The 24,440-nt window shown below is 34.2% G+C and overlaps 1 protein-coding gene across 5 annotated transcripts in view; it reads right to left on the bottom strand.

Moving 5' to 3' along the window:
* Positions 1-250: 250 nt before the first annotated feature.
* The window catches only part of LOC140446150 (uncharacterized), a 29,158-nt gene continuing 4,968 nt past the window's right edge, over positions 251-24,440 (bottom strand). For 2 of the 5 annotated variants that reach the window (XM_072538686.1, XM_072538680.1), the window contains exons 4-10: positions 21,562-21,779; positions 20,432-20,716; positions 17,141-17,386; positions 15,323-15,622; positions 14,937-15,175; positions 3,806-8,362; positions 251-611 (exon numbers count right to left, since the gene is read on the bottom strand). In XM_072538686.1, the coding sequence (XP_072394787.1) occupies positions 7,625-8,362; positions 14,937-15,175; positions 15,323-15,622; positions 17,141-17,386; positions 20,432-20,716; positions 21,562-21,779 (2,026 nt within the window). In that variant the 3' untranslated portion in view covers positions 251-611; positions 3,806-7,624. The remainder of the gene's footprint in view (positions 612-3,805; positions 8,363-14,936; positions 15,176-15,322; positions 15,623-17,140; positions 17,387-20,431; positions 20,717-21,561; positions 21,780-24,440) is intronic. The other 3 variants (XM_072538693.1, XM_072538710.1, XM_072538701.1) reach the window with 3 other exon arrangements.

The raw sequence follows: 24,440 nt of genomic DNA, 5'->3' as shown, positions 1-24,440 counted from the left end.
CGATTTAATAGCTATACTGGATGTATGTTATCTACTTTTCTAATAGCCTTGGTGAATAGCATTTAGTAGTGTTTATTTTTCTAGAAATTAATAACATTTTTATATTCAAATGTATCAAAGACTCTCAACAGAGATAATACTTTTTAGTAGAGAACAATTTTAAATGATGAATAAAAAATCTCACTATAAACAATCATTCTTAATCACCCTTAAAGAATAGAGGATAATTTTGGAAATAACAAAGGTTAAATAATTATCAAAAATATAAAATTTATTTTATATCTACAAAAAATCAGGTCCAGGATTGTTAAATTTCTTTTTCCCGGGACTCCTCTTTGTGCGTCTTCATGTGTTTGTTCAGGTATGACTTCTCTAGAAAACCCTTGTCGCAGAATGTACATACATGACTGTGGTCTCCCTAGTGAACTTTCTCGTGCACCTCTAGATTATATTGGCTATTGATAGTCCGCGCACAGAAGCTACGCATATGCTTTTTCACCGCTGTGGATCAGGACGTGATTGTTCATCACAGAGCGGTGGTAAAACTGCTTAGGGCAATCGAGGCAGTGATAGGTTTGGATCCTTTGCGCGTTCTGTGTTTATGCATGTGCCTAAAAAGGAAATAACAAAAGGTATATTTTACAAAAGTTATTGTAAGCTTTTTTATAATTTTCAGAGATTTTCATCCAGAAGAGCGTACAATGTACAATAGTGGCCAAAATTCTAGACACTTTACAAAAATTATTGTTTTTTCAGCAACACGCGATTTTTCGAGGTCATCGGGGAATATATGCAACGAAGGAGCTGATGCACTTGCCAGAGGAACATCAGCTACAAAATACTTCGGTCCAGAATGGGCTGTGGGAGTGCCAAAAAGCATCGTCCGTTACTGGAAAACAGCAACATAACTGTCACTGAGAAAATATAGCCGGTCAAACACATGGCAAGATGTGCTAATAGGATTTAAGTACTGCGACAAACAAGCAGGAATCAGCTCAGAGTCATGACAGACTTTCTTATTGGACATGCACCGGTTAAGGAACATATGCACACAATGGGACTGTATCATGGAGACTTAAGCTGCAGACTTTGTAGCAGAGAACCTGAAACAGTCAACCGTATCTTGCATCACTGCAAGACATTGGATCGCAAGCGGCAAACACTTTCTGGGGACAATAAAATGACTCCAAATTTATATGATACCCATCCACTGGACCCGTATAAGCTGATACAGGTTTCCATAATCCTGAAATGGGTATCAAAGGAATCGAATATGTACAATAAGCCAATTGGCTGCAGAACGACCTGTTTATAACAGACGGCTTCCAAGGAAAAAATAATAGCTAACGGCCGTTATTTGATTTATTTTTAGATGGTTTATCCTCATAAAATGGGCGTTAAATATTAAATAGAAGCATAAAACGATACAATCACCCAGAATAGATAATCTTCTAGCTGAACTATATAAAGAAGGTGGTCACGATACCATAATAGACTCCGACAAACTTTAGTTTGGGAATATGACTCATAACTCGACGATGCGCAGTGATTCTTGTTTACTAGTGTTACCATGGAAACGGCCAGTGTCGTAGTTATGTATCGCAGAGAGTGCGTGTTGGATATTTTATTATTTTATTTTAGATTAGTGCTTAGTATGTTGTTAGTGGCAAATAGCGAATTAATAAGTGATTTAGTGTATTTATAGTGTGTTAAGTTTAGTTATTAATAATAGTTATTTAACAATATGGCTTCTAAAAAGATAGGAACAAAAAGGCTGAGATTAAATAGCCAAGAAAAGGCAATAATTTATAACGTTATGTACTAAATTTATGGAACAAGAGGCGGCACATTTCGAAGCAACCGAAAACCTGTTAGTAACTTCGTGAAAATGAAAAAGATTTTATGCAGCAAAGATCTGACATTGTCACTCAGAATAAGGCTAATTATATGCTATGTACACAGTGTACTCTACTATGGAACTGAATCATGGACATTAAACCGGAATACAATAAATCGACTTAACGCGTTTGAAATGTGGACATTTAGAAGATTGTTCAGGATTCCACGGGTAGATAGAGTCACGAATACAGAAGTGTTAAGGAGAATAAGAAAGAGGGAAATGGAAAATACAATAAAAGAAAGGAAATTGCAATATCTCGGACATGTGATGAGAGGCGAAAGATACAACATGGCACTTAAAGAAGAAGAAAAAGCAATATGGAAGGCGAGAGCAGTCAAAGTAAACGATGCCCAAATTCTTCGATGGAAGAAAAAACTATTATATACATCGTGTACTGTGGACTCCGTGAAATGTTGATCAAAGATGTAGTTACCTGTGTACAGGTGGATACACATATGCGAGCAGAACTGTTCGCGAACCGTTTGTGAACGCTATATTCGTTAATTTGTACGACGGGACGAACCGCTTGCGAGCTGTTCGTTGCTCGTCAGTAACCACGGCCTGTCGGTTTTTGGGACGAACACAAAGAATGTTCGCAGTTAAATTTGGACGCTGTTCGAGACTATAAATTGTTTCTGCTAAGTTTGCGATGAGATCATTCGGTTAAACAAAATGCCGCCTACCGTGTAAACAAAATACCGAAATACTTAGAATAACGAAGTAAATTAATTCTCAGTTTGTTATTAGATACTTAGGGTATTGGATAGTAATGAACATACAAACATATTTTCAACGAACTGTTCGCGAATAGCTCACGAGCAGTTCGCGAACAGTTTGGCTCTCACATGTGTACCCATCTTAAGGATTTAACTAAAGTACAGAATAAATAACAATCAGAATGCCCACTCTCAGATGTCGCCTTTGAAGTTTGTCAGCACGCGATCGCCATATTTTAAACGGAAACATAGACTCGAATTGAGAAATTTGTGACAAGCTACGACAGAACTGTAATTTAAATTTTTCGAGATTAATAATTTAGTACATTTGAAATAATTTAATATATTCTTCAACTAAACGTACGAATAAAATAGTGCATATTATGTCTATAGTTGCCGTAAATAAATTAAACCTGGTTAATTTTTCTATGCACACAAGATACAATGTCACTGAACAGCACTAGTTCCGACTAAAACATGGCTGATTCCGTCTGCGCGTACTTATTTTTTCAAGCACAGTGGGCATTCTGATTGTTTATTATTCTGTGGCAATAATGACTACGAAAATAAATTTGGAAAGTGTGTGGCACCCTTGGTACAACTGCTTGACACTTTTCCAAATCAATTTAAAAGTTTTAATAATTTAGTACATTTGAAATAATTTAATCTATTCCTCAACTAAAAGTACGAATAAAATAGTGCATATTATGTGTATAGTTGCCGTAAATAAATTAAACCGGGTTAATTTTTCTATGCACACCAGATAAAATGTCACTGAACAGCACTGGTTCCGTTTAAAACATGGCTGATTCCGTCTGCGCGAACGAGATGCGCGTACTTATTTTTTCAAGCAGAGTGGGCATTCTGATTGTTTATTATTCTGTGACTTAAGTCTCGACGTGAGCGGCAAACAGAATTCTAAAAAATTTTAAACAAACTGAAAGTAAATCGAATAATGTGTCTCTTGAAAACATTAAAATCAGAGGTAGAAAAAGCATCCAGCTTTAAGATGACACCAAATATGCTATTCGCAGGTAATTCCACGCTTTCTTTTTTCGGAACGAAATCCTTAAAGAAAGTTTAAGTCGAAATAAATTCCGATAATTCAATACCCAAAATATCACGGCGTGTTTAATTGCGAACATTAGGGCAAATGAATAATGAATATAAAAGAAATAATCATACTCACATGTGAATGTTCCAAACGTAAGACCCACATATATTGGACACATGTTTGATCCTAAGGGTGCTTCGACACCTTATGGGTATTTATATCCATAACGGTAACATTACATTTCTTGTAATAGCCGGGCGTGTTCTTAGTCCGAACCAATATGTGTAGTCCGAGTTTCCACCGTCTCAAACAACTTCTGACAGTACCTACATCTATAAGAACCGGGATTCTTGCAAATGTAGCTCTTAAGGCTTTTTGATCTCATTACGGTTTGGTGGCAATATGTGCATCTTAAAGGAAAAAAAACGAGGGTTGGAGAAGGACTATTAAAGAGGGAGGACTTAAGGTTAACCGATCGAAAACGGAGTATACATATATGGTTGGGAGAAATAGGAATGGTTGGGGATATTGACTTGCTTGGAGCCGAATACAATCTCAAAAAAGCTTGAAATGCTTTACAAAGACTGTAATGGTTTGGTCGTGTAGAATTGAAAATTATGTGGGACGAAAAATAGATATGTTAGAAGTTGATGGAAGGAGAAAGAAGGCCCGATGGATAGAAATGAGTGAATTATATATTTAATAATAGAATAAGGACATCATGTTTAAAGCAATTCACTTTACCACCAATATGAAGAGTATAGAAATACCATGAAAAACGTAGAATCATAATAATAATAAGGTACTGGATATCTGCAGGGTTTCCAATAGGCACGTGATGTATTTAGGATGGAAGAAAACAGGGTTCCAAAAAAACTGTTGAATGCAAAAGTGTAGAGGAATAGATCACCTGCATGTAGATGGCGCTGGCGTCAGGGTTTGGTATTAAAACATAACCTTATTTTTATTCTGCCATTTATTTACATTGTTTGGTACTCGTTTCCTAGTTGGTATGCAATTTTGTGAATGATTTAAGTTTTAGTAAGTCATTTAGGACATTCTAATTATTTGGACGTAAAAATGACGTTGCAGGGTTCAAAAGCCGCAGTCAGAGTAGATGGAGAACTGACTCCCCTGTTTAACATCAACATGGGAGTAAGACAGGGAGATGCCCTATCAACCATGCTATTCAACCTAGTTCTTGAGGCAGTCATCAGAAAAACCAATATAACCGGCCATATAAACACCAAATCAGTACAAATTACTGCATATGCAGACGATGTAGCCATCATTAATAGGAATAAGCCACGACTAATGGAAGTGTTCAAACAAATTGATCTCCTGAAGCAAGAAAAAGAGGTCTCAAAATAAACGAAGCAAAAACGAAGTATATGACAGTCAAAAGAATAACTGACAATGAAAATAATATCACAATAGACAACTATACTATCGAACGAGTGGATGCCTTTACATATCTCGGCACAGAAATCAATCAGAAGAACCTCGTAAGTAGCGAAATTAATGCACGTATTTCCAGCGGGTATCGTAAAAGAATTATGACATCGAAATTATTAGATAAAAGAACCAAAAGGACTATCTACAGAACACTGATTAGACCCGTAGTAACCTATGGATGTGAAACTTGGGTAATGACGAAAAAAGATGAAGCCCAACTCAGGACATTCGAGAGAAAAATACTGAGGAAAGTATATGGCCCGGTACAAGAGGAAGATGGCACATGGAGAATCAGGAGAAACGACGAGGTTAATGAGTTAAATGAAGGTTATGACATTGTAAGATTTGTGAAAAGTCAAAGACTGTCATGGCTGGGACATGTGCAGAGACAAAACGATGCAAAAACAACAAAGAAAATGTTACAATGGAAGCCCATAGGAAGGCGAAAAAAAGGAAGGCCCAGAACGAGATGGTTGGATGACGTGGAAGACGACCTGAAAACAATGAACATAAGACAATGGAGAAGAAGGACACAAGAGAGATCTGAATGGAAGGACATAGCCAGACAGGCAAAGACCCATCCAGGGTTATGATGCCAAAAGAAGAAGAAGAAGAAGAATTATTTGGACACTTTTACTAAAACTGTACAGTATGCCTTACAATTGTTGTGTGCCACAACGCAATTCAGTTTCCAATAAAACTGACAATATTCCCTCGAATAAAGTTTTACAAAAACGATAGTTGATCGCTATCAGGTCTGAAAAAAGTATCAGCAATCACACAAAAATCTGTTCCAGGCACTTTTCAAATTAAAGTTATACCATTACAAGTATGAGATAGTTAAAAAAATACTTATCCCAATTTCCTATATTGTCATTGTCTTATTTTTCTAGGACAATGGAGGATCCTTAAAAAGGATGCAGTACCTTCAGTAAATTTACCAAAAAAAAAGTTGGAGACTCCAGTGAAGGACTCTGGGAGAACAAAAGGAAACAAAGGGGGCAAACAGAAACATAATTATTACAAACAGTTAATCATACACAAAAGTGGGGTTCAATAGACACCTGCTAATGAAAATACATCAGATAGTTCAAAAACATGTATTATAACTGTGATAACATGGAATAGAAGTCAATTAATTTCTTATGACTTTTTGTCAGAAGAAACATTTTACTGGTTTTTCAAAAAAATTGTTTACATTTTTTGCTGAAGAGTTTGGAAAATCATACATTAAAATTCATAGTGGAAAATGAACTGTTAATAACGCTTATGAAATATAGACTTAATTTGTTTTATTCTACATTGAAGCATTTTTTGCTGTAGACACTCGAACTGTCCAAAAAATATTTGTTAAGTGAACCAAGCATCTTTACACTTGTTTAAAAAAATTAACTTTTGGAACATTGCAACAACTCAGAAGACCAGTACAAAATTATTCTGGACCATACTGAAATTGCAATAGATCGAAGTAATGCTCTATTATATAACAGACAACATATTCTATATATTATGGAACCAATACCTTTAAAATACCAATAGCATGATCTGAAAAAGGTGAAATTATATATGTATCTGATGTTTATGGAGGCAGTATTTCAGACAGAAAAATTATACAGTAGAAGGTATAATTTTAGGACTTATTGAAGAAGGAGAATTTATTTTAGCGGACAGGGGTTTTGATATATCAGATCTTTTAGAGAAAAAAGGAATATATTTAATTATACCTTCATTTAAAAAAGGTGTCCAGTTAACAGAAGAAGAAATAATAAAAACAAGCGCCATTGTCAATCATAGAATAATTGTTGAAAATATAGGATTGACAAAAAAACATAGAATACTGAAAGATAGAACTTCTTCCAAGTTATTCCGATATATGAATGAAATAATTTATAACTGTGTGATTTATAATTTTAAAAATAGAATAAGTAACACTTTGTTAAAATTATTTTTCTGTCTATAGATCTATCTATATTGATCAATTAAGTTCCTGGTGGGACAGCATTTTTTTATTAGTTTTACATATAATATTTGTGATTTGTTACTATTTATCAACTATAATTGGTTTTAAACTTGGAAAATATAAGACTTCAACAGTTTTTTTTAAACCCCGGCGTAAGCGCCCCTTACGGATATTTTTTAACTGCCTTACGGCATGTGATCTATAGACCTAATGGAAGACCGAAAAAGCGATGGGAGGATGATGTGGATGAGGACGTAAGAAATCTGCTTGGCAGTGGATCGTGGAAAAGGATTTCTACAGGCAGTAACGAATTAAGAGGTCGGATGAGGGAGAGCCATAGGATGGAGGAATATCTGCACATTGACAAGAAAATGGCAGATAGAAAAGAAGGGCTATGATTGATGACGATGGGCTTAAGACCGCCACATCTGAAGCAGTCCAATCCAAGATCTGAGTTATTTTGACATTACTTACTTGTAGGCAGGATCATCATTATGAACCACTATATGTGACACATAGAACTTTTCTTCTTAAAAACTCTACCACACTTGTAATAGGTGTGGTACATTGGCAGCAACATGATGGTTCAAATGAACGATATATTCAGCGGCTTTCAACTTCTTCTGGCAGATGTAGCAGATATGCAATATTTCTCCCTCGCCTCCCAACAAACCCTTATCAGTACTAGGAGAGGCTTGGTATTTAGTTTTAAGTATGTATTTAGGACCGCCTAAGTACTTTTGCAACTCCTCGTGGCCTCTGATATGAGGAAGAAAGTCAGCTAAAGTTAGATCTGTGTAGCAGATGGGGCACATGTGGCTAATATGACTTTTGAATTTTCGTGTTTCTGAACATCTTGGAGAATTGGGTCTATTAGGAGCTTCTCCGGTGCTAATGTCTGTTTGTAGTAAAAGTGGTTTCACTTTCGATACACACATTATACTTGGGTCAGATTCAAGAGGATCATCATCAGAAACCACATCTTCCTTGATACGGTCTACCAACTCCCAATTAATTTCTTCGGAACCCTGCAGATCATTTAAAGTTTCTTCAAATAGATCTTCTTCCACTTTGCACTCCAGTAAAATATTGATTTCAGTATTATCTCTCTCAATAATGTTGTGTTCGTTGATTGCTTGTTTTTCTAGATGACCAGTAGAATGCAACTGTAAGAAGGAATTGGCCTTTTCGAAGGCATATCGAATTGTAGCTATGAAAATTATTTGATTTTTGCAGGTTTCACAAATTTGATTCGGAACATTGTCAGAGACTGCAAGCTGAAAATAAGAAGATGTAATAACAATACAATCTCATCTAATACTTATTTTACTTAGTTTATGTAATTTACTATCTCATACTAAAATTCGTATGGAACTGAAAATTAAATCTATATTAAAATAGATCATGCAATAAGAGCAATAATAGTATGCTTCAGAAGTTACAACCTTCAGAACAAGAACAATAGAAGAAAAATAACATACAGGTCTTTTGATCGATAATTTAATCCTGCTTTATTTTTATTTATGTAAAAGATTATGCTTCGAAATAATTAACTATACTCTAGATTCAATATAATTGTCAGTTTATAATTTCAAAAGCATACACTAACACAGAGAGCTTTACGACAGAGACGAGAGCATTTTAATGGTGGCGTGTAAATTTCTTAGGAAATAATTACAAATACCACTCCCATTAAAACCTCCAATAAATATACAGCCAATCAAATACATATTCGAAAGGCAACAAGTCTCAGAAAACTATATTAGGGAGATTATAAGAAAACTAAAAAAGTAAAATCTCCAGGCTGCCACTGCTTTAGTGTGAATATTATTAGAGAGTTTTCAGAAGGGCTGCTACCGATTTTAACTAAATTAATTAACTTCTCTTTTCTCACTGGATTAATCCCAAACTCTATGAAAATGACGATATTGGTACCATTGTATAAAGGAGAGGACTCAAAGCAATCTGGAAGTTATCGGTCAATATCTCTTATCAGTCCTGTCAAAGATCTTGGAATCATGTGTAAATAACCAAATTGTACAATTCTTTGATTCATCCAGTTACTGGTTTAACAGGCAATATGGTTTTAGACATGATTCAAGCATAGTCTCAGCTGCTACTGACTTAATTACAGATATATACAACAAATTAGACAAAGGGTTAAGTTGTGTATTTGTATCATTGGATTTGCAAAAAGCTTTCGATACAATTGACCACGACATATTTATTTTAGTGCTTGCAATATGGGATAACTGGAATGGCTTTAGTTTGGTTGAAGGTCTATTTGAGTGACAGAACACAAAAAGTACTATGTAACCATGTGCTAAGCGCAGCAGAAGACATTGCATGTTGAGTTCCTCAAGGGTCTATATTGGGTCAACACTTTTCCTAATTTATATGAATTCAATATCTAATTTACCGCTTCAGTCCATGTTTATGTTGTATCTGTATGCTGATGACACTGGTCTAATGTAAGCCAATAAAGATTAAAACATAATGTAGAAAAGGGCTTAATAGAGATAGATGAGTGGCTTAAGTATCACAAACTCTCACTTCTCTCTCACTCTTCACTCATTGAATAAGTGTAGTTATATGATAATTTCAAATGTAGATGTACAGTTGGTTCCTAAAAAAACTGATACGACTCTTAGTAAGATTTGATCATTTTGAGCAGTGTATTTGATTGGTAAATATGACAGATATGACAGATAAATAATAAAATAAACAAACAAACAACAAACAACTGATACCATATGTTAATTTATAAATTGTAATAATTATTAAGGTCTAAATTTTGATATTATTTTGTGTTCAATTTTTTCACATGCGAAAAACAATGTCATTTTTTCGCTGTATTACTAGCTACCATTCTACTACAATTTTATAAGTATTTCCCGTTCTCCAACCCTTCCTACTCACATTTTAACCCCACTCCATTAGAAATACAGATAGTTGTAAGATAGCAAAGAAGAAAGACACTCTCTTCCCTGTTGTCTTTCGATGACCTTTTACCACATATCCTAATTTATTTGAACCAGCCCTATGTAATATAGTCCTCATTAACTAAAATTATATTCATAATTTCACATAATGTACACCCTTTTTGTACATTTTGAATTCCTGAATTTTATAAAGAGTATATAAATGATAGTTTTAACATAAAATAGGGTTAGTGTTATTATTTTTATTATTATTAAGGAATAAAACAAACGACAATAACTTAACTCAACAATATATTAGAGCAAGAATGGTAATCAAATTAAAAGATAACTGGAGAAGCAGCAAAACATTTTAACATAAGCAGAACCATAGTTTTTCTATTAATAAAAAATGGAGGGAACAAGAAACTCTCGAAAGAAAGCGAGGGTTTGAAAGACCAAAACTATACTAAATTTAGATACCTATGTAAAAATAATATTAATATTTTGTAATATCTGCATCAGCATTGATAACAGCTTGTAGTCTTCGGGTCCATCTGCGTGAAAGGAACTATGAAATTGTCTTCTTCAGAGAGCTTTTCCCAAAACCTGTTGTATACCGTGCCACAGCTGTTCAGCATTTTGAGGTATACAATTACGCCGATACAACCGTTTTATAATAAATCCCCACACATTCTCGATTGGGTTTAAATCTGGACTATAGCTGGGCCATGGTAAGGTTTCGATGTTGTTCTTCTGCATCCACCGGTTTATTATATTTGCAGTGTGAACAGGACAATTATCTTGTTGGAGGATAAAATTATTTTCTAGATACAATTGTTCTACACTGGGAAACATGATGTTTTCTAGAATTTTCAGATAAGTCTGCCCAACAAACCTGCCATCAATACGCCATACCATTCCCATTCCTCTAGATGAAATCCATCTCCATACATTGGCGCTAAAATGACTAACTGCTGGATATCTGTCAACATATAGAGGATTAATATTACACTGTCCCAAAAATCTTGATTTTGTAGGTGATGGTTTAAAGCAAATATGTCTACATTGCTTCTGTTGTGGTGTAAGAGCTTGTTTTTTTTTTTTTGGTGCAGTTCGGTACCTAAGACGCGATGATCTAATTCTGCTTTAAGTTGTTGTCTTTTTTCCCGAGAACTGTGATATCATCATCATCATCTTGGTGCTACAGCCCTTAGAGGGCCTCGACCTTCTCAAGCTTTCTACGCCATTCTATTCTGTCCTTCGCTTGCATTTTCCAGTTACCGACTCCGATCTTCTCGGCATCTTGTGTTACCCCGTCCATCCACCTTAGCTTTGGTCTACCCCGTCTTCTCATTCCTACGGGTTGCGCTGTTAGAATCTTTTTTATCATGTTTGACTCAGGGGCCCGGGCTACATGTCCTGCCCACTGCAGGCGGTTTCGCTTAATTATAGTGGTAATATCTTTACCACCAAACGTATGCTTGTAGATATTCTGCAGTTCAAAGTTATATCTACGCCTCCATACTCCGTTTTCACAGACCGCTCCGAATATCTTGCGTGGCACCTTTCTTTCAAAAATGGATAGAGCGGATTCATCTGTTTTCGTTAGCGTCCATGCCTCTGATCCATATGTGAGAACGGGGACTATCAGTGTTCTATACAGCCTTATACGAGTTTTTTGAGACAGACGTTTGGTAGCTAAGTACTTTGATAGACCATGATAACACCTGTTTGCAATTATTATTCGCCTTTTTATTTCCTCAGATGTGTTATTATTGGGGTTAACCGATGTCCCTAGATATATGAACTCTTTGACTGCTTCGAAGTTTTGGTCATTGATGATTAAATTTGTGTCAACATTTCCAGCTCTTGTGTTTGTGTTAGTCGCCATGAATTTGGTTTTATTTTGATTTATCTGTAACCCCATTCGTTCTGCTGCTGCTACTAGCTCGGTTAGGATTTCCGCAGTTCTCGCCCTAGTTCTTGTTATAATGTCCACGTCATCTGCATATGCTAGAATTTGGACTGATCTATTAAATAGTGTTCCCCTGCTATCTAAATTAGCGTCTCGTACAACTTTTTCTAAGGCGACATTAAAAAGCTGACACGCCAGCGCATCTCCCTGCCTTAACCCCCTATGTATTTGAAATGGGGTTGACGAGTCGTTTTGAATTTTAACTGCTGATAGCATCTTCGCCATTGTCACTTTTATCAAACATATGAGTTTTTTTGGAATTCCCAACTCATTCATAGCGTTGTAAAGACTTGGTCTTAAGACACTGTCATATGCCGCTTTAAAATCGACAAAAATATGATACATATCTATGTTAAACTCTTGCGCTTTTTCGAGGATCTGTCGTAGTGTAAAGATCTGGTTAATGGTTGAACGTCCACGCCTGAATCCCGCCTGATATTCTCCTAGAAACATTTCAGTATAAGGCTTTAATCTCTCGTGCAAAATATTTGACAATATCTTGTATGCTGTATTTAGGAGAGTAATTCCGCGGTAATTATTGCATTCCAGTTGGTTTCCCTTTTTGTGTAACGGGCAAATTAAGCCTAAGCTCCATTCTTCAGGCATTTGCTCCTCAGACCAAATTCTACAAACAATTTCTCGCATCACCTTGGTGAGCTGCTCTCCACCGTGCTTAAATAACTCTGCTGGGATGCCATCGCTACCTGGGGACCTATGGTTCCTTAGTTTTTCTATAGATATTTTCACTTCATCTACCGAGGGGGGTTCCACGAGTTCCTCATTTCGATATTCCAGCTCTATATTGTTAGTAGGTTCCCCTTCCAGCAACTCTCGAAAGTGCTCTACCCATCGTAAAAGGATATCCTCTTTGTTGGTAAGTAATTTACCTTCCTTATCATTACAATAGTTGATTCTTGGTTTGAATTCTTTTCTAATACTATTTATTTGATGATAGAACTTTCTTGTTTCTCCTTGACTCATATGGCTTTCGAGCCGTTCTAATATGTCATTTTCCGAGTCTCGTTTCTTTTTTCGGTGTATGCGTTTTTCCTCTCTCCTTAAGTTTTTGTATCTATCTATTGTTGTTCTAGTTTTTCGTTGTTGCATGGTCCTAAATGCCTCGTTCTTCTCATCTGTTATTTTTTTGCAGTCTTGTCGAACCAGTCGTTTCTTTCTTGGGTTCGGGATATTCCCAATGTGCTTTCGGCTGCTAATTTCAGAGCCTCCTTGCAGTTGTTCCACATTTCCGTGCTTGATTGGTCGACTGCCCAGGTGTGTTCTAGGGTTTCTTTTATATGTGACTGGAACTGTTTCTCTTTGTTTTCATTTTTTAGCATATGTAAATTATATTTTACTTGTCTAGTGCCCCTTTCTTTCTTGGCATTGGAAATTCTTTGTCGTAACTTGGCCCTTACCATAAAATGGAGTCAATATTTGCGCCTCTGTAACTTCTTACGTCCATTAGGTTTGTAAAGTGCCTTCTGTCAATTATAACATGGTCAATTTGATTTGTGGTGCGTCCATTTGGTGATATCCAAGTTGCTTTATGGATATTCTTATGATTAAAACATGTACTTCCCACAATTAAATCTTTGGAAGCTGCCATACTAATAAGCCTTAAACCATTGTCATTAGTAACGTCGTGAAGGCTGTGTTTACCAATATAATCTTGGTAGCATATCTCTTTTCCTATCTGGGCGTTCATGTCTCCAATGATTATTTTAATATCATTTTTGGCACAGTTATCATATGCTCTTTCGAGATCTTCGTAGAATAGATCTTTAATTTCTTCGTCTTTTTCCTCGGTTGGCGCGTGCACGTTGATCAGGCATATGTTGAAAAATTTTCCTTTTATTCGAAGGATGCATAACCGATCATTTATGGCTTTAAAACCAATAATAAAATTTTTGATTTTCTTTGATACTAGGAACGCGGTTCCGAACTCATGTCGGTTCGGGTTGCAGCTGTAATATATATCATGTTCTTTTTTCTGCATAATGCCGGTTCCTTTCCATCTCATTTCTTGAATGGCTGCAATGTCTATTCTATATTTTAGGAGTTGATCTTGCAGCAGCTTCAGTCCCGCTGTCCTATACAGCGTTCTTACATTCCAAGTACTGATCTTTAAATCATTGTCCTTAGTTCGGTGCGTGGGTCGTCGTCTTGAATTCAGTCCGGCTTTTCTATCTCGAGATTTCGTAATAGGTTTTTATGGGATGAGGGAGTTAGCCTCATGCCCAACCCCCTTTTCGGAGGACCATTTCTCCCTTCCTCGTCAGCCCTGACCCCACCTTCCACTGGGGTTGGTTACCCAGTCTCCAGTAGGGTTGCTCAGGTTTACCGGGGTTCACCCGTGTGATCCGGATCACACTTCTCGGAGGTGAGGATAGGAATTGAGTAGGAGAGGCTAGAGGCGTTATCTGGAAGCAACGCCTTATGATGCGCATCACTACTCCATTAAAACCCCGAGAACTGTGATATAATTCTGTCTTTTCTCGACAGTTTTCGTATCTTCAAAAGGATTCTCTCTGAACCCCTGAGAGCCACAAAATGTCAATAATATTAATTCCTAAGTTATTCATAATTATCCTATAGAAAAAAGTATACTTGCTTCAAACCTGTTTGATAAAATTTGGCATCACGGTTAGTCATAAGAACCTGTACTGTAAAGTCAAGGTGGGACAGACATTAGAAAGTAATAATTGTAAAGACTCTTCAGTGAGAAAAACTATGCAATGTGTTTTTAGTTACTTTTCTGTTTTCTAATAAAATGGGAATAAATTTCTAGTTCATTAGTCTATGAGAGCAGCCCAGGATAGAATCCAATTCAAAGAAATAGTTGCTCGTAATGAGAAAACGACTAGTGATAGATGTTTTTGTACTATATTACTCAAACTTAAACTAAAAAATCGATTTTTAAAAATCTTATTTCAATAAATAATACGAAATACTTACTGGAGTAGACAATATTGACTCGAGAACTTTCGATATCACTATCTCAGTTGCTTGTGCACTTGGTAAAGTAATCTTATCGTTAATATGCGTCAGATTATTAGATTTTAATAAGCAAGTTGCTTGTGAACTTGGTAAAGTAATCTTGTCGTTAATATGGGTTAAATTTTTGGATTTTAATAAGCAAGTTCGGCATAAGTCTTTAATATCTCTCAAATCTATAATGTCCTTCGGTTGTCTATCTAGCAAAAAAGAGAATATGTGTTAAAAAATAAGAGAATTAAATTTAAATATTTGGTTAAAAAAAATTACTACCAAAAAATTACCAATACCACAAGTAAACATAATAAAATTATTCTCAAAACAGCAATATTATTAAATTTACTTACTTGTTCCTGTATTATCCGTTAGAGAAGGTAAACCAGCAGGCTGTTTCTGTAATGTTTTTAACTTCTCCTTAAGATTTTTATTTTCCTGGCTCAATCTATTACAATGTCCTTCTATAGCATCGCTTTGAATGATTGGTATATTTAGACCATTTAGCACTAGTGCTTTCAAAGGTCGAGGTTTATAAGATCTATGTTCTGGTGTGTTTGGTTCAATCTCAATCTCGATATTTGAATCATCCCGTGAAAGTTCGGATATTAGATCTAAGTTTCGTTCGATCTCTTGGTCTTCAACTGAGGTATCTAAAAAATAAGTTTTCTTTACATCATCATCATCTTTGGCTCGACAATCCTCCGTGGATCCTGGACTGCTCTAAGATTAATCGCCTTTCTGTTCTCTTTTATAAAAATTAAAATTTGAATATCTAATAATGGGAAAGATAAACCGGCAAATTTTTAACTAAATATCACATCTTGTTAGATCACTTACAAGACGACTAAGTGTATATAGGGATAAGTAGACCCCTCATTGTTGATAACAGACTTCTCACGAGAGTCCATGAGCAATATGAGTTTAGAGCATATTTAAAAATATCAAACTATTTTTTAATGTAATACTGGCTTGAAAAAGGAAAAAAAAGCAGTTGTTACGTGGTTTTAATTATGCGGCTCAGGCAAGTCAAGATATACGCTTGGCAATGAACGTGTTAAACGATTAGACGTTCAGAAATGTAGGAAGAGCTCCGATTTTGGGTCCCTGCTGATTCTAGCAGACATAAGAGTTTGGAATATCCTGGGCCCAGAAACGCTGAAGGTAATTTAGTATCACGAATAAATGCTATCATTTTCAATTTATAAGTCGTGTATGTTCGTTTAGTACACCTTTGTAGGCCTGGCACCGTTGTCGGCTTTTCAATATTCCGATTTTTTTTATATATTAAATTTTTTACATCAAACATACATTTTAACCTCAGGAGGTAAAATTACTGTATTTGGTATCATTGTAGAGCCAGTAGATGTTGCCGGTGTTAATACTTAAAATAATATTTCGATGCATAAAAATATCGATCGGTTTGGGTCAAGTTCAAATAACGACATTAAAACTACCTACCGGCTAGGGGTCAAGAGGTTTTTTATCTTCGTTCAGTTGTTATATTTATTCAACCTAGATTTTTTTTCCAGAGAATTTTGCCGGGGAACATTATTATTTCAATTTACAATCTGTTTAATCGAAGCTATCAGTGAATAGTTTGAGATAAATATTACGTTTACATGGGATTAAGTCACAATTATTAGTTGTGATTGTGATGAGAATCGCATTTTTAATTAATTAATGTTTGACATTTTGATTTCCATTCCGGAAATCGTTCTCAAAAAAACGTTTTTTGTACAAAATGTGTATACACATTTTTACATAATTTGTAAAATATACAAGGTTAAAAGTAGTGGAAATCGAAACGTTAATTAAAAATGTAATTTATTTTGTATTTAACCTCAATCAAGTAAGATATAAACAACAAACAATTATTAAATTGTATTTTACATGTTTTGAATAATTTTAGCTCTCATCTGATGAGCCAATGAAAATTGGCGAAATATAATGAACTGTTGAACAGAGTACACTTGGCTTTCAATCAGCTGTATACCCAATTAACCTCAACCCCCTTTATATATATATATATATATATATATATATATGTATATATATATATATATGTATATATATATATATATATATATATATATATATATATATATATATATATATACCTCTACCTTTTAAAGGCTCTAAAATCTCTCTTGTATAGACACAAAAATTACCTTGGATTAAATCTTTAAGCGATGCATCTATAGTCCCTTGTGTTTGTAAACTTGAAACCAACTTAATTAGCTTCGTTATTTTCTGATCCTTGCGCCTGATTGTTTGCTGTAAATCTTTAATTTTTTGTCTTAAACTGTCGCATGTCTCTGGAAGTGCAATGGAAACAGTTTGCAGACCAACACTGGCAGAAGCAACTGGCACTTTCAGCAAATTACTTTCTGGTATTTTCCTATATTCCTCATTATCTAAAACAAAAGATGTAATTTTTTATTTAACTTTAAGTTACCTATCTATGTATGTATCTATTTACATTGTTTAGTTCTATATATTTTAAATATTAAGGTTAGACACGGTTCAAACAACACACTACTAAACTACATCTCCATTAATCTACATCTCCACCCGCTGGATCTTTGCACAAGTGTGACCTTATTCACGAATTATATTTTATATTGTTACGAAAGTTCCATAAGGAAATAAAGTTATTTTAAACAAGTGTAACATTGGTAACAGCGGTGGGATCAAAGACATAAATTTAGTAATTGTTAATGATAAATACAAGATCTACTGATTTTGATAAAGAAATGGATACCGGACCCCTCGCATGGTTTTTAAAATGGAAGAAAAAAAGGAGATGCGTAGGCAAGAGAAAAAGGTTAGGCTAGAAGAGGAAGAGAAACTAAGAGAAAGAGGAAAGAGGTGAAGCGTAGGTAGTTATAGGGAGTTAAAGGAGTAACAAGAAGAGAGGCATAGCAAAGTAGAGGTAGAACTCATGAATGGCTTATCCCAAATTCACGAAAATTTTCAGTTAGAGGTAAGTTCAATTACTAGTAGAATAGATAAATTATAAGAACAACAGAACGATGTGAAAACTGATTTAGAAAATAATATGAAACAACAGCAAAACGATTTAAAAAAATTTATTTAGAAAGAAAAATAGTTGAGTTAGAAAGAAAAATTAATACTCTAGCTTCTTTATCTAATATTGTTTCAGTAACTAATGTTGAATCTGAACATGCATCTTCCATAGTTGAACCAGGCACAAGTAGACCTAGCAAAATTTTAAGTCCCCCCACATTCGATAGTCAAACAGCACGGAAAACTTATCGTTTTATATTCGAAGCTGCAGCTAGAGCAAATAGCTGAACTGATAAAGAAATGGCAGCCTCCTTGGTAGTGTCGCTTTGAGGACAGGCAATTTCTCGTTGAAGCTTTAGATAAAAGATATGGCAAGTATCATCTAAAGCAGATGTTCCAAAGTGAACTGAAAGTTCGATATCAAAAGCATAACAAAAGCCTGCAATAATTTGAAGCCGATATTAAAAGATTATTGCATCTGATGTAGCCTCAGGCACCTATAGATTTTCTGGAACAAATTGGTATACAGGCATTTATAATAGACTAAAAGATGTTGACATGTAACAAACTTTCCGATTACAACATCACAAAACGCTAGATGAAGCACTAATCTCAGTCCATGCCCAAGCGACGAAAAGCATTTCCAGATCTAGCCCAAAATTAAACGATATATGATTTCGAGAAAATGAAGGAGCCACGACAGTAGATAACCAACAGTCTATTTTATCTCAGATGTTGAGCATACTACAGAATCTTCAACAAAAATGTTAATATCAAAACAGAATAGGGCATTTCCAATGGAGTCAGTCCCAGGCCGCCCAGATCGACATTTGGAATCCCATCACATAGTCCTACTAGACATACTAGTAAATATAGGTCTCTAAGCAGAACAAGAGGAAGGCCCCGTAAAAGATGGATAGACGACGTAGAGAGGGATCTTAAAACCATGAACATCAGGCAGTGGCGAAGGAAAGTATCCGACAGGGCAGAATGGAAGAACATTGTTAAGCAGGCCAAGACTCACAAAGGGTTGTAGCGCCATTAGAAGAAGAAGATAGGTCTCTAAGAAATCGATTTCCCACAAGTGACCAGAGAAGTGAAAAAGATACTCTGGAATCAGAAGCTGCACATTTGATGGAGCAACTAGCAATTAGTGAAAGTGAAACAGAAAAGTTAAGAGAACAGTTGAAAATTTTGCAGAATAAACAATTAAAAGAATTCCAAGACGCCTCGAACGAAGGACCACACTTTCCAGAGGACCACACTTAAACAGGAGGAAGATAATGATCAGACCCTGGCAAAATTCCCTAGAAAACCTTAAAAAGAGTAAAGAAAGATAATGACTTAAAAGTCATACGAGAATGGCTTAAAAATTGAGTAAAACCTATTTGGCAGTTAATAACCAAATACAGTGGAACTATAAAGGCGTACTGGGCTCAGTGGGAATCTGTATCTTTCCAATGGACTATTATATCGGAAGGGGAAAGTCCCGATTGAGTATGTACAGTTCAGCAAGTGATACTGCCAAAATCACACATTCAAAATGTGTCACAAGAACTTCATAGCAGTCTTTCGGGAGGACATTTTGGAGTTAAAAGAACACTTGTTAGGGTTCGAAAGAGATTTTACTGGTTTAGGAAATGCGATTTATGTAATGGTAGAAAAAGCCCTAGAACAAGAAGTCGTGGTCAATTGGCACAATAAATTTTCGGAGAGCCTTGTGAACAACTTGCAGTGGATTTCTCGGTCCACTTTCGACAAAACTTTTTTCGAAATTTTCAAAAACTTGTTACCTAATGTGTATCACAATTTCTATTATTTTTTAATTGTCTAAAAAAAGGGAATCTATAATGGAAATTGAACCCTGGTCAATAGACCAACTCTAACCGTTTTAGCAACTCTACACACAATAATTGTTTTCGGCCAGAATGTAACTTTTAGTTTAGTAAAATATTGTAGTTGAGTTATTTTTATTATTAGTTTGATTTATAATTAAAATGGCCACTAATTAATGTTTTTCACTAGCAACGACCTTAATTTATTCAATCATTTGTTCTCACATGGGAAATAAAATCTAAAATAAAATGTTTTTCGATGTCATACATATAATTATACTTAAGTAAACTAGACACATATAAGAACTAGCTTTATCTCATTCTATCTCACAACTTCCATCTATTTTGCTGGGTCTTAACACAACACACTCATCACTATATATATATATATATATATATATATATATATATATATATATATATATATATATATATATATATATATATATATATATATATATATAACATAAGAGAATTCAATTTTAATATTTGGTGAACAAAGACACAAATGTGGATTACTACTAAAAAATTACCCAATAACACAAGTAAAAATAATAAAATTATCCTCAAAACAGCAATATTCTTAAATTTACTTACTTGATCCTGTATTATCTGTAAGAGACGGTAAACCAGCAAGCTTTAACTTCTCCTTAAGATTCATATTTTCCTGGGCCAATCTATTACAACATTCTTCTAGAGCATCAAATTTAATTATCGGTATACTTAGATCTTTAAGCACTAGAGCTTTCACAGGCTGAGGTTTATAAGATCTATGTTCTGGCACGTTTGGTTCAATCTCAATCTCGATATTTGAATTAATCTGTTTAAGTTTGGCTATTAGGCTTATGTTTGTTTCGATCTCTTGGTCTTCAACTGAGGTATCTAAAAAATAGTTTTATTTTACAAAATTTACAATTTGAATATCTAATAAGGGAAAAGATAAATCCGTGAATTTGTATAAAAAAAATATAGCACATTGTACTTCATCTATCTATTTGCCTGGTAGGATAACTATGCCACCTATGAAAGAAATCTGAACTACCAACATCTGACATTTTAATCTTATTTTGTTCTTGAAACGATATGATTTATTACTAATTTATTCTACAAATTGATGATTAAAATATCTTTACTCGGAAATTTTACTACTTCATCAGTAATTAACTTTTCGAAAAATTTCTAAAAATATAGGTTACTGTAATTATAAGGTAAGAGTTAAGCTAAATGTATGTCATTTAGCTTAACACTTATCAAAAACAAAAGCATCCTAAACTCGTTAAATAAAAATTTTTAAATTGAACTTAGGTTGTTTTAGTAAAGAAATTTTAGGTTTCAAAACAAAAGTATTTATTACTAAACAATTTTAATATTATACAGTTTATTTTGTAAATTTGTAAAAATTTTTCTTAGTTGCTTAGTCAGATGAGTTGGACACATAATATGAATGCCTGACAACATGATTGCTAAAAAGATAACTACAGGAACACCTATAGGAAGAAGAAGCAGAGGCCGACCGCGAATTAGGTGGTTGAGACCGACTTAGGGATACTAGAGATCAGAAGATGACAGCACATTGCCAGAAACCAAACAGAATGACAACTAATCTTAGAGCACGCCAGGATCCACAGAGGATTGTCCAGCCAGATGATGAATACCAAGCTATATATTTGGTTAAAGTGGATGAACTACTACAGATGAACTGAATAACCATAAGCTAGGAAACTTACTTATTGTATTACCAACAAGGACCTCCTGAGTAGTTATTGCAGTATCAACAGGTTGACTTTTTACCAAAGTATTGAAAGCCTGGACATTCGTCTCCTCCTCTTTTTGGACATCACTCGTCTTCCTTAACTTTTTTGGTTTTGGCTGATAATACTCTGGAAACGCACGAAATACTGATGGTACAGCATTAGGTTTCAATTGGCTCTTATAGGATCCAGGCCTAAAATAATACAAAAAACATACAACTGACACATAATTAAATTGTGCAACCTTATATTATAATTTGGTACTAAAAATAGTTTACCAAGAGGGTACGAAGTCTACGAAACTGAAAGTTGTATCAATGCATTCGGCAGCACTTACTGATTAATGTTTTCGCGGAGATTGCGTAAACACGAGAGTTTACAACTTCCCACGCTTTTTCTGCTCTGCATTATATTCCTTAATAGTTCGTATTTTTCACCTCTATGATGTGCCCAAGTATTCCATCTTCCTGATTTTTATGGAATTTAAAACATCGCATTTTTCCTAGTTATTCGGAAACTTGTGCATTTGTTTAATGATTAGTGTATTGTATTGATTAATGTACAATGCTTTTATTGGAAGGTTCACTTTTATGTATTTTCTTTTTAAAATATGAAGCTGCCGCCACGAAACAACAAGAAATGTGTGACGTCACAATGAGAGTGGTTTTTAATATCCCCTGCGCTTGGAATATAATTGATTTACAATTGCCCATAAAAAGTAATTTTAATAGATTAATAGAGTTTCCATTTAACTATTTCGGATTTATTGAAATATAGGTGTTTTATTCTTTTGATTAAAAAAAATAATAAATAATACAAGGAACAAAAATAAATATGTAAAATAAATTTGTGAATTTTTGTATTCTTCGCTTTTTAACACTAGAAAGTTAACCTTTGTAAATTTTACGAACTTGATTTGTCTTATTTGGCGCCAGTGTCAAGGAGGTGATCGAGGATTTCTCTAGTTGCACATTAATACATGAAAATAATTTATCATTAATATCTGCAATAAAATCGCAAAACTAATAAAACACAAGGTTTTAAATTACATTTTTTTCTTATTTCTCTATCTCATTGAAGTGTTTCTTAATTCCAAAGTACATTCGAGATCAAAAGAATAGATGTTTGATTTTATTGTAACATTCATTTTTCTCAGATAGAATAGAATAGAAAAAGCTTTATTCTCAGGATTCACAAGTTACACACAAATATAAATTGTCAATAGAGAGAATGGTGTCAATTGCAATTTATAATGGTTGCTGTAACAACCTACACTTATAATAAAAGTAATATTAAAATATAATAATAATAACAGCGAGATCTTCACCAGAAAAGCATTTTCTTCCCTCATACTCAAATTTTACTTTCTGTTTGATAGCCATGAACGTGAATGAATAACCTAACCTAACCTGGCCCTCTAATACCATATCTGTAAAGCTTTTCCATTAGTATGTTGTGATTTAAAGTATCAAATGCCTTTGATAAATCTAATAATATGCCCATGGATATATCTTTGTTTTCATAACCCTCATTTATCTTTGTTATAAAATCATAAATGGCAGTCTCTATAGATTTTCCCTTAAGGTACCCATGTTGTGAATGGCATAACCGTCCCCGTTGATTGAATAACCCAAATAGATCAGCAACGCATATGGAGAGAAACGTGCAACCCAAAAAATTAAAATTTCATCAAGAATCAGCGACTCTAGTGGATATTTCGGGAAACAACTAGTTACGAATTTGCGCTCATACGAGAATGATCGTAGAAAGAGGTGACGTTACCTCCCCTATCGTTCCCTACCACAACCAATTTACGGCAGTACTTACGAAGTGTAATGAGTCAGAGAACTAAACAAACACCATACCAGCGTTATCTGTATTATGATTTCTAAGAAATATGTCTGTGAAGCATTTAGCAATTCGCGAACAGTTTGAATTTATTTTGTCAATATTATATTTTGTATACAGATACGATAAAGATCGAACTGCAATGAAAATTATTTGATATGTAATTTAGAATGTTAACAATTATAAAAACAAGGGGTGCCCGATCTAATTTTGTTGTGACTATAATTAATTAATAATTAAATAATAACTTTTTTTATAAAGAAAATTTTGCGGACACATAATATTTTAGATTCATTCAAAACAAAAAAAGGCTTTTTTTTGCTTATTTTTCTCTTAAGCTGATCTTTTTAAGTTATAAACAATTTAAAACTGAAAAAATAACAAGGGATGATGATCTTCAAGGCTTAGAATCATAAGTTTCACTTCATTTTTGAAATTTTAAAGTATCTAAATTCAAGCTCAACATTATTTTATCAGGTCTTGATAAGTATTTTGGACTTTCATTTGAAATCATTGTTTTTTACTTGTTAATGTAGCCCAGCCCGATCGCCTGTCTTTCCACAAGGAACCTTTCTCATTACCAATTAAAAAATATTTGCAAAAATGCAAAACATGGCAAACATTCTTATCTTGACTTAATAGAAAAAATTTCGAAAGTTTCTACTTGATGATTACAAAATTAATATTTTTGCTTGTGTTTTTGAGCCTTAAAAATCGAAATCTTTCGTTTTTTTCTTTTTAGTTTTAAATTATTTAAAACTCGAAAACAATCAACTTCAGAGAACAATTACAAAAGACCTTTTTTGTTTCGAATGATAAAAAAACCTAACATAATACCTGCCCAAGCCTGATTTTTATTATACTTATAAAAAAAGTTATTGTTAATAATTTTTAATTAATTATATTCAAAACAAAATTATCTCAGGTACACCTCGTTTCTCATAATTTTGTTAACATACTGAATTACATATCAAATAATTTTTAGTCATTAAAAATAATGGTGCAGT

The sequence above is a fragment of the Diabrotica undecimpunctata genome, chromosome 1 (genome assembly GCF_040954645.1).
Source record: "Diabrotica undecimpunctata isolate CICGRU chromosome 1, icDiaUnde3, whole genome shotgun sequence".
Lineage (NCBI taxonomy): Eukaryota > Metazoa > Arthropoda > Insecta > Coleoptera > Chrysomelidae > Diabrotica > Diabrotica undecimpunctata.
Note: the sequence above shows the minus strand (reverse complement) of the source record. Positions and strands in the feature narration are given on the sequence as shown.